This window comes from Biomphalaria glabrata, chromosome 13 (genome assembly GCF_947242115.1).
Source record: "Biomphalaria glabrata chromosome 13, xgBioGlab47.1, whole genome shotgun sequence".
Classification (NCBI taxonomy): domain Eukaryota; kingdom Metazoa; phylum Mollusca; class Gastropoda; family Planorbidae; genus Biomphalaria; species Biomphalaria glabrata.
Window position 1 is genome coordinate 8,549,852 of NC_074723.1, and position 13,962 is coordinate 8,563,813.

General features: G+C 33.3%; 1 protein-coding gene across 4 annotated transcripts; it reads right to left on the bottom strand.

Moving 5' to 3' along the window:
• Nucleotides 1-1,776: 1,776 nt before the first annotated feature.
• LOC106056073 (uncharacterized protein CXorf38-like) lies at nucleotides 1,777-8,007 on the bottom strand. Of its 4 annotated transcripts, none has more exons than XM_013212649.2 (3): nucleotides 7,945-8,007; nucleotides 6,237-6,506; nucleotides 1,777-3,886 (listed from the first exon to the last, which is right to left on the bottom strand). In XM_013212649.2, exons 2-3 carry the CDS (start codon nucleotides 6,476-6,478, stop codon nucleotides 3,457-3,459), a joined length of 672 nt encoding a protein of 223 aa, XP_013068103.2. In that variant the 5' UTR covers nucleotides 6,479-6,506; nucleotides 7,945-8,007; the 3' UTR covers nucleotides 1,777-3,456. The 4 variants fall into 4 exon arrangements, with proteins under 4 accessions (XP_013068103.2, XP_055863575.1, XP_055863576.1 ...); XM_056007600.1 differs by having other exon boundaries at nucleotides 7,972-7,995; XM_056007601.1 differs by having other exon boundaries at nucleotides 7,955-7,978.
• Between the last annotated feature and the right edge of the window lie 5,955 nt (nucleotides 8,008-13,962).

A 13,962-nucleotide genomic window follows, 5' to 3' on the forward strand; every position in this document is an offset into this window, starting at 1 on the left:
GTATTTTAATTATTTATATTAGTGAATGCATTTGATTGCATATGTTGAAGTCTTGAGTGAATGCCTCTGATAGCAAGGACATTCAATGTGAAAATTTGTAAGTCTTTTTCTTGAGAATGATCTGTGATTGAATTCAGCTGATAATAAATGTGTTTAATTATAGAACTATTTATAATCCCTGTCATGAGCATTGTGGGTCATGTTTCACCTCAATCAGGGGAATATTTTTTTTTTTTTAGTTTTCAGTGTTAGAAGATGTACATGCAGAATTCAGAATGTGTTCAATAAAATGTCCATTAGACTACACATCACCACTACATCCCATTTGTTCTTTATTGTGTATGGTGCTGTACAATATATTTAAGGTTTTAAAAAAAATGTTTTAATTATTTTCAAATATGTTATACCACTCTCATGTTAACCATTGGCTGCAGAAAGCAATAACAAAATACCGGTAACACAGCACATTGGACAACTTGCATATACACAAAAACATTCATTTTAATATTTGTGAAATATTTCTTTTTTTAAATTTTATTCAGCATAGTTAAATATTACATGGTACAACAAATTAAAATTTGTCTACCTGAGTCTTATACACACAATCATAGATATACTTGTATCTGGGATACACACAATTTCACTTTCAAAAGTTCTCCAGTCTTTAAAGGAGAGGTGTGATGTTGACATAAACTGCCTGGCTTCCCATTAAAGGGTTAGAGTTCAAATCCAGACTGTGTTTGCTGAGTGCCTAAAGTAAAGGCAGCACATAAAACTCCCAAGATACTCTCCCACAGGTTCACAAAAGAAATTGGATCATAACTCACTTCACATGCTGTAGCTTGAAAGATGTGCCACACAAAAGTTTTTAATTTTAAAAAAGGGAATGTCCTATTGTATTTAAAATTAAGCAAAATACAAAAATATAAAACTTATAAAAAACAAACAAAGCTTATATTAAAAGTTGTATCAATTAGTTTGGATCAGTCATGTAATTAAATTTGTAATAGATCTGTGCAATTAGAAATATTGTTTTTGTTAAGCGCAATTTCATGCTTTCAGCTTTCTCAATACGCTATGATCCAATCACTTGTCTGGACCAGTTGGAAAGGGGTAAGGGTGTATCTGGGTGATCGCTTTTGAAATGTATTTATGAAAAAAAAAAGTGAGAGACCTGATTTTGAACTCGGGGCTAAGGCCTTCTCAGCCTCCTCAAGCCAAAACAGTAACCACTGTGCTAGGGAGCTGTTATGAAAATAGGTTTTATAGTTTTTTACAAACTTTTCTTTCTACAAACATTAAATGGGACTAATTCAAATTATACCACCTTATTATCCAAGTAAAATTTCTTTCCCTTGTTTAAAATAATTAATTACCAATAGTTAATTAATTAATTAATTGGTTAATTCTTTTTATTGATTCTTGGGTTGGCATGTAAAATAAACAATTGTGCAAAATTTAAACTTGATCAGAGATTGTGTGTGGGAGAAAAAATGTGTACAAACTTTTGACCAGAGTTGATATTTGATAAAGCTTTGTAAAGAAAAAACAGGCAAATTAGCATTTATACAAATACAGTCAGTGCAGTCCTAAATTATCATTGTATATGGTAATGTAAATGAAGGAAAAATGAGTAAATTTATCAGCAACAAGGTGATTAAATAACCTCAGGTTTAATAATCAGTACATTATAGTAATGATCAGATAAGAAATGCTTGTCAACTAACAATGTATTGTTATTTCTTTTGTAACTAAATCATAAATGTAGTTATTAAAAAAAAAAAAAAAAAAAATGATGATTATATAATTTTGTTTTTAATTCTACAAGCCTCAGTGAGAAAAAAATAAATTGCACTTAAGCTTTAAGTCCATCTCTTGGTAAGGACAAACAGCATTTTCAAACTTATTTGTGACAATAGATTCCAAAACCTTTGAATGCAGTGATGCTGATATGAACTGCAAGTGAAGAGTTAGGGGCTCAGTCCAATACGACTCTGCTTATAGCTTACAAAATGAGCCAGTACATGATACAAAGAATGGTGGCTGTCTTGTTGAGACGTATGTGCTTTGGACTGTTGCCACGTTGGTCCACAGTTCAAACAGGCTTTTTGCTTGCTCACTACTATCCTAGAGGATGTAAAAAATCTTCATTTCTGAATATCAGAAACAAAAAGAATGAATTTCTATAGATTTACTTGTCCCTAGACAAAATATGTGAAAATTCACCCACAGTTTACAAACTCAATGAACAGAAAGAGTCAGAAACAAATATCTGCTCATGCTGCCTTAAGTACCAATACATCTCTCTATACAAAAATATATTTTTAAAGAGCAACAATACTGTTCTCTGCAAGTATCCACTTTAATCATCATCTTAAGATACTTTTGTCTGTCTTTTACTATGATTTTCATATTATATGTAATCCTAAGATATAAAAACTTGTTTTTATTAGCCTAGTCTTTAATTATAGTGGAGGTAACTTGAAAAAAAAAAAAAGAATATACAAAAATTTAGGATTTTTACAAGACTCCCAGACTAATCAACAGACATTTTTTAAAAATTACATAATATTATTAAAATGTGTGTCAAATTTTCTGACACATGACAGTAAACACTAAATGAAATAATGACCACACAGACTGACACATGACAGTAAAAACTAAATGAAATAATGACCACACAGACTCATTCAAATATCAGCTGTATATTCCCTGAAGCATGACCAATCAAACAGATACGATATTTAATTCAACCAGGGTTCATCTATTTCAATCAATTTAACATATAAGGAACATATTAATGGATTACAGTTAAGAACAAAATACAACAGATGAATCACCAATTAAATGCACTAAAATGTTATACCGGTATTATTACATATTATAAACAGTAGTCCTTACTCATAGCAGTAACCAACATAACTAAAATACATAAACTTTAAAATGATCTTTTATTATTAATGGGTGATTAAAAACAAAAAATAAAAACAATTATTGCAAGAATTAGTTTCTCAGAATGCTACATTTTTTATCAAAGCATAGCATGAATATTTAGTTTCATTAATTTTGATTCCACTTTTTATATAATGTAAAATGATACTTATATAACGTCTTAAAAAATAAAAAAATAAAAATTTCTTAAGCTAATGTAAGAAACGCTGGTGCACAGCATAAATTTACGATTTAAAAGTAAACATGTTTAAAAAATACAGTCCAAAATAAAATGTAACATTGAAACAGCAATGTTTTCTTTCCTGCAGATAAAATATACTAAAAATTCATCTGCTAGGCAGATAAATCAAAATATTATAAGATGAAGAAAAAAAAAATCAATATATAGCATTCAGTTTAAAAAAAAAAGTTTCTTATTTAAAATACAATAATAAGTATAATCAAACTTTTCTTCAATTATCAACAGGCATTAAAAAGTTTAGTGAAAGCTAAATTAAAGTGTGGTTACATAATAGAGCAACCATCATCATTCTCATGAGAATTTAAAAGGCTATTTATTTTTGCAACAAGAGACTCACTATCCTCAAAAACAGGAAGTGAAACAAACTCTGTGAGTGCCCCAATGGTACCTTGCAGCTCTTCATCACTCATCCGCATGCGCAGATTTTTTCTCTTCACTCGACCCCGACACTGCCAAAGCTTCTCACGGAGCCCTTTGGGTACAGGTATTTCTCTAGTGTTTTCGATGAAGCTGAGTGTGAAGCGAAAGTCTTCATGAAAGTCTGCAGACTTATAGTAAAGCCTATGAGCACGTGGAATGAAGGCTCTTGCCACCTCATAGGGATTTATTTGCCACTGGGATGAATGCAGCCTTGACCAGTTGATTTGATTTCTGTAATGTGGTGCACATATACTGAGAATTTCTTTACGCCATCTGACAAACAGATTAAAAAGAAAATGTCCTGTAAAATTTAATGTGTAAGTAAAGAATCTTCAAAGATGAAATAAAAGAATATTGCTGTTGTATTTGTTATATTGACAAATCTTATGAATGAGAAAATTTAAATTGCTGGATGTTGTTATACCCAATTTTGGCCCATATAACCTGCATATGCAAATTATTCGCATATGCATATATCCCGCACAAATTACAAAATAAGTAAAAACAAAATCATACAACTTGCACCCTTATATACCCCCCAATTTGCACGTTTTGAAATTACCGGTATTGGCAAATTAGTTTAGTTGCTTACTTGTCACAATTGATTACTGGTATATTAAGATTCTCTGTCACATCAGTACCATTTGTTTGATTGAGGTTCATAATGAGATGTTTATAAAGTATTCCAATGTACATTTCACAATCACACAGCAAACTATAGCAGGTATGTAATAGACCAACGGTATGTTCTTGGTTTCTGTTATGCTATGTTGATGAGTAAAGTAACTTTTGTAAACCCTGCACCTCTATGTATACCGCACAGCAACCATTCGTTTGTAAAAACTTGTATAACCCATATGCTTAAAAAATATGTTAGTTATATTTCACATTGTTGACACATGTTTCTCAAGGGGTCTTCCATTTCTACCTTATATATAGCAGACAAAATTTAATAAATTTATCTCAGGTTTAAAACAGTATTATTGAGGATATTTTACACTAAAAGTTAATCACAGTAATCTCCTCTGTGTTTGCACTTTGATTTTAAGCAATAAAATTCAGTAAGCAAGAAAAAGAAAAAAATGTTATGAAGAAATGCTGTGGTGCAATAATGGAACCTAAAATGATAAGGAAATTTAAACAATGAAGATTGGGAGAGATTTTGAAACAAAAAGACAAAAAGGACAAGGTCACTGTTGCCAACTAAATTATGAAAATTACATTGTGCTACAATTTAAAGACCTCTGAAATTTGATTCTATGATGCTGATAAGTGCACACAAATTTTTTAAATGGTTTATTACAACTTTTTGCTTATTAATACCTCCATATTCTGTAGCTGGGTCAGACTATCCCGCAAGGGAGACGACCGCATGCCAAAGATGATCTACTTTGGGGAACTTATAGGAGGATGGTGTAACAGAGGCCCCACTGTAACAGCCATAAGGATCAATTCAGGCGTCATTTTGCCCTCACTGGCATAGAGGAACGTAGTTTGCAGTAGATTGCCTCTGAAAGAGACATGTAGGGCAAACATTTGAGACTTAAAGAAGCCACTATTATAGTCAGGTGCACAAGATGGAAAGAAAACTTACAACGGATTTGTCTGCACGAGATGGAGGAAAATATGCATGTTGCAACTGGGTCTGCATAATCATCTGAAACACTGCAATTATCCTTAATCTTTGGAATCCAGGACATTGCCATTATTATTATTCTGTACAACAGAAAGACCAAAAGGCTTTCTATTTTCTTGTAGATTACAGATGTTTCTTCAAAGAAGAAAATAAGTATATTCTATTTATATAAATGTGTCAATCTAATCCTGCATGTTAATTGTAACTAACTCATTGGTTTCCTGGCTGATTCAGGCATTAGGGAAGAAAAAGCACTTATAAGAATAAGACTTTGTCCAAAAATATACATTAAGAAATGTGCTTTTATCTTTATGTATTTCTGAGTATTTTATTCGGCAGTGTTTTCATATTTGTAAGTTATGGTTCAGTGTTTTATATATTATTGCTACTAAAGTTTTATGTCTTCTGTCTTGGAGTGTTAGCTGTAACTTATGTAATTTTACTAATGGTGTTACTCTAGTCAAATGTGGATATTCATTTTGTATAAAAGTCACACCTCTGTCCTACATCTGTTCTTGTTTCTTTGTTTTTTTCAGGGGTGCCAAAACAGAGGTTGCATAATCTAATATTGGTCTAACCAAGCTTAAATAGCAGTTCATTTTTTATTTTTTAAAATTTCTCTTAATAAACCCTAATTCTTTGTTTGATTTCTTAATGTTCAATCATTAAATGCTATTTATTGATTTGCCTTTGTGTATGAAAATCTTCAAAGCAAATAAGATAGCTATTTCTATTTGTATAACAGAACCAGGGGCCTAGCTAGGAGTTTTCCATCGTTTGGGGGCCCAGGGGGCTTCATCTCTTTGGGGGGCCCTGCATTTTGAGTAATATTTAATTTTTAATGTATAAAACACTCATTAGGGGGCCCCCACGGGGGGATTTTCAAATTCTCCCCCCCTCCTCCTCCCCCCCCCCCCCCAGCTACGCCACTGAACAGAACATGATAGTAACATATATATTCTTAATGCATGAAGTTTATAAAATTACCTGTCACATGAAGTGCACCATGGTCTTTCAGTCCCTGCACTACTGCAATTCTTAATACACACACCACAATCACCCAAAGCATGGCGCATAGACTTGTGCACTTCAGCTATGTGAATGTGCACACATCTGGCCACATGTTTTGAAACTTCCCTGATGGCCATGTTGGCACAAAGCCAGTTTCTCATTTTGGGATCTCCTACTTCTTTGTGAATAATTTCTTGCCTGGAAGTCAGTTGTCCCATGGTTCATGTCAATGAGGGATGAATGCTTCTAATGAAAAAAGGCATCAAATGTTAAAAACAAAAATTATGCATTTGATTTTTAGGACTGTTTTTAACAAATCTTATATCAATTCACTCTGTCTGTTGGTCTGTCTGGTAAAAAGTTTGAACATTTTTTTCTCCCATTTCCCATTCTCGGATCAAGTTGAAACTAACACATGTACCGGAAGCTCCAAATTGGAACCAGTTGAATCTGCCCAGAGAATGCCGACCACATCCTCCAAAACTGCTCTCTTTACAAAGAGGTCCGTATAAGACACTGGCCCCAAAACACCCCAATAAAAAGAAAACTATATGGAGAGCTCCCTGATTTGGAAACCACTGCGCAGTTCATCTCATGTATTGGTCTAGTCACATGAATGCTCCAACATAACAATGAGAACGAAGAAGAAGAAGAGGTTGAAACTTTGCACAATTATTAAATGAATCAATCAAATAAATTAACCAAATAGTTAATTTATTATTGGTGATTTATTATTTTGTTTGATATCGTAATAAGGAGAATGAATGCTACTTAATGAGAGATGTGGATGTATATTTGGATTTAATCCCCTTATTACGTTTTGACACACTTTTCTCCCACTTCTTATTCTCTGATAAAGTTGAAATTTTTCATAATTATTCATAGTCATAGTCAATAAATACAATAATCAATACAAAAACTAAAAAATAAATTAATAATCAATTAGTATAGATTTATAGATCTAATTTAGTAATTAATTTTATATTATTATTACTATTAGCAAATAATTATTAGGCATTAGCCGATTAGGAGAAAAGGAAAGGAGAAAACTAATTTAACTAAAGTCGTAAAGTAAACTGGTCTAAACTCTAAACTTATTAATTATGACTTAAATTGACTTAATGATAATTAAGTTAAAACTAAAGTCTAATCAAATAAAGTTAATAAACTTTATAAACTATAATAATAATATATAATAATGAATTATAAATAAACCCTGCCATTTTCAGATAAATTTCATAAATAAATCATGATAATGAATTAATGATGATTATCATGTAAATATTGTATTATTAATTTATTTGTGTTCATGCATTCATGGTATAATGATAATAATCATAATAATCATGGCATTCATCATTTCATGGTATGATGGTTCATCAGTCATCATGGACATGGTAGATCTAGATCTAGAAGTAGAATTCTAGATCATCATCTATCATAATGATAATCTATGTCTATGAATACTATCATATCAATCATCTCTATGACTATGAGTACTATGACTATGACCTATGACATAGTGGCGGCCTATGACTATGATCAATAAGTAGATCTAGTAGATCTCAAATTAGCGGTTCTTTCCTTAACTTTTTTTTAAAGTAATCTTTTTTTTATTGCTTGTTTTTTTTTAGTGAGTTTACATTAGTTTATTTAGAGTCTACTGTCTATATCTAAATTCTACCTAATATTACAAATAATAAATGAGCACTGGTTTGTTTGTTGTTATACTCTTTCGTCCTTGAGGGTAGAATTATGTTTTCTGGATCACAAGCCTATATAAATATATAAATATATATATTATCTTATCTTATCTTATATAATACAGACGTTACTTCAAAAAAGAAGATGATTACGTCCTACGCGTCATGCATTTAGTCATGCATATTAACCAATGACTTAAATTCTGCCAAGTCACTGGTTTTCCTGGCTAGCTCAGGCAACCCATTCCATGCTCTAATAGCACTAGGGAAGAAGGAGTATTTGTACAAATTTGTCCTAGCATATGGGACGAGGAATGTGCCTTTATCTTTGTGTCTTTCAGAGTATTTTATTAAATTTTGTTTTTGTATTTGAAGATTATGGTTCAGTGTTTTATGTATTATTGCTACTTTACTTTTGAGCCTTCTGTCCTGAAGGCTTTCTAAATTTAGTGATTTTACTAAAGGTGTTACTCTAGTCAAATGTGAATATTCGTTTGTTATGAATCGCACTGCTCTATTTTGTGTCTGTTCTAGTTTCTTAATGTTTTCTTGAGTTGAGGGGTCCCAAACAGAGGATGCATATTCTATTATTGGCCTAACCAAGGTTAAATAACATTTTAGTTTTATGTTCCTATTTGATTTATAGAAATTTCTTTTAATAAATCCTAATGCTTTGTTTGATTTTTTTGTAGTTTCATCAATATGTGGATTCCATGACAGTTTTTCATTTATTATAACACCTAGGTATTTTGCGTTTTTAGTCTGTGTTACTGGTTTGCCATGAATAAGATAAGTGGAATTAATTTGTTTTAGTTTTTTTTGTTACTCTTAACAACTGACATTTTTCTGGGTGGAAAGACATGCTCCAATTTGATTCCCATTTCTGTAATTCATCTAATTCTCTTTGTAAAATATCTGTGTCTTGTGTTGTTTTTATTGTTCTATATATTATGCAATCGTCTGCAAATAATCTGACTTTTGTTCCTGAACTAATGCAATTTGGTAAATCATTTATGTAAATTAAAAATAGTAGTGGACCCAAGACTGTACCTTGAGGTACACCTGAGTTTACTGTTATCGGTGTTGATTTAGAGCCATTTATTATTACAGTTTGTTCTCTCCCTATCAGAAAGTCTTTAATCCACTGATGCAGTGGACCATTAATGCCGAAATATTTTAATTTTTTAAGCAAACTATGGTGGTGAACTTTGTCAAAAGCCTTAGAAAAATCTAGTAAGATAGCATCTATTTGTTCACTATTATCTAAACCTTTTGAAAAATCATCAATTAGTCCTATTAGTTGTGTTTCACATGATCTATATTTCCTAAAGCCATGTTGGTATGGTGTGAGGACATTATGTTTGTCTAAGTGGTTTATGATGTTGCTACACATTATGTGTTCTAGAATTTTACATGTGATGCTGGTAAGTGATACTGGTCTGTAGTTTCCTGGGTCAGATTTTTCTCCTTTTTTAAATAGGGGGGTGACATTAGCTTCTTTCCAGTCCTTTGGTACTCTGCCCTGGTTAAGTGAAGCCTGAAAGAGTATTTTGAACACTGGGGCTAGCTCATTACTTAGTTCTTTGAGTAATCTAGCTGGAATACCATCAGGTCCAGAAGCTTTATTTGGTTTGGTGTTGGCTAATAGTTTTTGAATTCCATTTTCTTGTACTACTATATCTTCTATGTTGTCTACTTGGTTCAAATTCAGTAATATGTCTTTGTCTCCTGGGGCTGAGAATGCTGATGCAAAGTATTTGTTTAGAATGTTTGCTTTAGTTTCATTATCATTATGTATTATGTTATGTTCATCTTTTAATGGCGCTACGCCTGTTGTTTCCATTTTCTTAGACTTAATGTATGACCATAGGTTTTTGTTGTTATCTTTAGATATTACATTGTTTATGTATTCACTCTGCAGCTGTCTGCTTACTTTTTGGGTTAAGTGTTTAATTTTTATATACTTTTTGTAAACTCTTTCTGCATTAGTTTCTTTAAATTTTCTATTATTTATATATAGGGCTTTTTTTTTGTGACGGTACGCACCGGTACGGCGTACCGGCACCTTTTTGAATGTGGGGCAAAAATAATACTTTTCTAGTATTTTAACGTATATTTTTAATTTATTAGTAGTTTAAAGTTAGGCAATCAATCACTGAGTACCTCGGCACCTACTTTTTTTTTTAAAGCACTGTATATATAGGCTGTATTCATCCTAAATTACGTTTTACAAACACTCAGAAATTTAGAATGATCTTAAAACATCACAGGACAGGTAGACTAAAAATAAATATCTAGATATCTATATAGAGATCTAGATCTAATTATTTTTAGTTCGGTTAATGCGTGCCTCTCTTTATATAGGCCTATAGGCTCTCATTGAATCACTGCACAATTGTAAAACAAATTTCCTCAAGGATAATTAACATTATTTTTTGTTTACCACTGTGTCGAAACCATTCGCTGATTTACGAAAACGCATTCTTTTAATTTACATATTCTGAGAGTTTCAGTAAAAAAAAAAAATATTTCATATAAACTTTATGAAGAGCCTCAAATAAAAGCTGCTCACCACTTTTCACATCATGTGAACGTCGACCCTTTAATTCATCTTCTCTTGCGGATTTCAAGTTACAGTAACTAATTATTAATTTATAAGCTTCTGGTCAAACAACGGAACATATATTGTTTAGGTACCGTAACCTATGCACCAAATAATCATTTAGACTGCGTTACTGAAGCCGAAGATATGAAGTTTATAATTTGATAGATGGTATAATATGACATTGCCTACCCAATCTATTTAATCACAAGCCTAATCACAAGCCTATATATAATCACAAACATAGTGAAAGCCGAACACTATTTGGGCTGATGCCTGCTGGACGAATGACGCGACCGCTAGCTAACCTTTTAAATAATAGGCCTGCCGCCAATACATACCCACGTATTCATGTGTTCGGTTTTCGATGCATTTTATTATACCATAGATATGTACCGATCTGTGGTTAAACTTTATTATGAGGACTGGTGTGAGTTGGATCGTAGGCCTATTGCAATGCCAGGGATGATTTTAACACCCAGTCCACCACTGTTCATAAATAATATATGTACTTCCTCGGTGACTGTCAGTGACTGAGGTCCATTGTTTTTTGTTGTTTTTTTTGTCTGCTTTACAGACCGCTAGGCCTACGTTACGGTCGAAAGGGATTTTGCTATTCTACTATAAACACACACACACACACACACACTGTCCCCACCACGTGATGGATTTTTTAAACTAGCTAGCTTGCTTCCAGGCAAATTAAATCCATTTTAGAATTAACCTGTTTGTCTCTAAACCCTGTGATAAAAATCAAGGCTTATTCAAATTAAAACACACACACAAGTGACGTCATCCAAGTAAACGCATTAATCACGCACATTTGCAGTTTAGTTATTAGGCCCACACTTTGTACTATGTAGATTTACATATAGGCCTAGGCCTACAGTGATATATTTATAGGCCTATGTAGCCTATATCTGAAATGGGCGTAGCCAGGGAAAGGGGTTCGGGGGTTCCCACTCCCCTAAATGAAATTCCACTTTGTGACTTTTTTTTTACAAATTTGTTTATTGTAGGTGATATTTTAATGTTAAACCATCACTTGCCCAAGTGCAGCCAAAGGGGTTTCAAGTTTAAGCCGACACCCTCCACAGTTTTTTGACGTTAAAAAAAACCCTCTTCAATATAAAGCAAATCAGTCACCAAATTCTATGAGCGTAGCCAAGTATAATTTTAATCACGACTCTAACTGGATCCCCTTTTTATCACCGCATTATATTTTTTATCGGACTCAATGTGGGTAGCAGCACCATCTCCATATTGAGTGTCCGCCCAGCGGGTATTTCGCCCAACCAGTCCACTCCTTGGCTCGTGAAGAAAACGGGTGGTAGTTTAGTAAAATGTTTTGTTGTACACATTTGGATGTTTCTTAAGATTTGAAGATAATAACATCATATAGCCTCATACTCCCGCAGGACGAAGGGGGATGGCAGCATAAAAAAAAAATCGAACCCGGGACAATTGAGACCACAGAATGTCAGTGCAAAGCGCATATTATACCATTTCTCCGAACCGCACGTAACGAAAATCTAGTATGTATGATATTCAGAAACAGCCCAACAAAGCAAAATAGAGCCGTGAGATTTACAACAAATTAGCAATACACATCGGCTACGCCCGTTGATTTGTCCCAGGCTTTATATTGATAATGATGGCTGAAATACCCCCTTCTTCTTTTTTTTTTTTTTTTTTTTTTTGGAATTGTAATTAACGAGCCATATTTTAATTTTCAACCTAAAATTATTTTTTAGCAAGTGAATTAGTGTATCTGTTGCAATGAAATTTTACTGCCCTTTTCTATCTACCTCTGTCTCTCTCTCCGTTTTCTCTCTCTGGAATCCTCATTTTGTTTTCTTTTAACCTGCGCATCGTAATTTCTCCGACATAGACTTTTGACTTGATTTGGAAACACCCACTCCATTATACGTCCCCGACACATACATGCACTCACATGATTTGTTTCGGCTTCTCAATTCCATCTATATTATATTTCAACCGTGATCTCTCCCCCCCACCTGTTTTTGGTTACTTTCACTTTTTTTTTTTTGCAACCTTTAATCGTTAAGTAAGCAATGTATGGGATTAGTCACCGAATTCATCTCTTCATACCATCAGTTTCAATCAGACCTAGAAAAAAAAAATAAAAAAATGCATTTTCCGAAGGTCCCAATGGAATGCCACATTCACGTTCCACTTTCTACATTTATGTTGGTATTTTGTTCTCTAAATAAAAAGAAATATCAATTTTGTTTTGTTAACTGTAACTGTAATCGTTTATCTCACTCCTTTTCAATACATATAGATTTAGCCTACCTTTTTAATGCTATTAGGATCTTTTAAAATAGTGTTACAAAGTACCATTACTTGCTTTCTCTTTTTCTCCCTCTCGAAAAAAAAAAAAGAAAAACACTATGCATCTATCTTAATGCTATTAGGATTTTTTTTTTTTTAAATTAAGACCGCGTCTAAAAGGAAGTGGGATAATGACTTAAGACATATTAAAAATATTTAGACTTAGGGAAAAAGAAAAAAAATTGCTTTAAAAATACAAAATGTGTGATACATTTCTATTTATGCGTTCTATATAGACTGCGGAGGCGCGGTGGCTGAGCGGTAAAACGCTTGGCTTCCGAACCGGGGACCGGGGTTAGAATCCTGGTGAAGACTGGGATTTTTAATTTCGGGATCTTCGGGCGCCTCTGAGTCCACCCAGCTCTAATGGGTACCTGACATTAGTTAGGGAAAAGTGAAGGCGGTTGGTAGTTGTGCTGGCCATATGACACCCTTGTTAACCGTAGGCCACAGAAACAGATGACCTTTACATCATCTGCCCTATAGATCACAAGGTCTGAAAGGGGAACTTTCCTATATAGACTGCGGCATTTTGGGAAATACCGAAAATAAAATACAAAGGTTTGATACAGCTTGCGTTTTTTCACGAATAACGGTCGTCAGGTTGCGAATCTATCAAAAAATGTTCTTAGCGAGAACTGAGAACCTAGGACGTAACAGGACGTTAAAGGAACCTGTGTACGAAATTTGATGCAGATATATGTACGACAGCTTAATTAAGAGATCTCATGACCGAAGCATGAATATATGTTTCAACCTAGGACAAATTTGTACAAATGCTCCTTCTTCCCTAGTGCTACTAGAGCATGGAATGGGTTGCCTGAGCCAACCAGGAAAACCAATGAATTGGCAGAATTGAACAGGTTGCCTAAATCAGTCGAAATAACAATGACTTAGCACAGTGATGCCCAAAATACGGCCCACATCCGGTCCGCGACGTGGTTCCATCTGGCCCGCCAAAATGTCGGCACAAAGTGTAGAAAATCCACACACTTCAAAAGAAAAAAGGTCGAAAAATGTATCTTTACCTAGTACGTTAGGG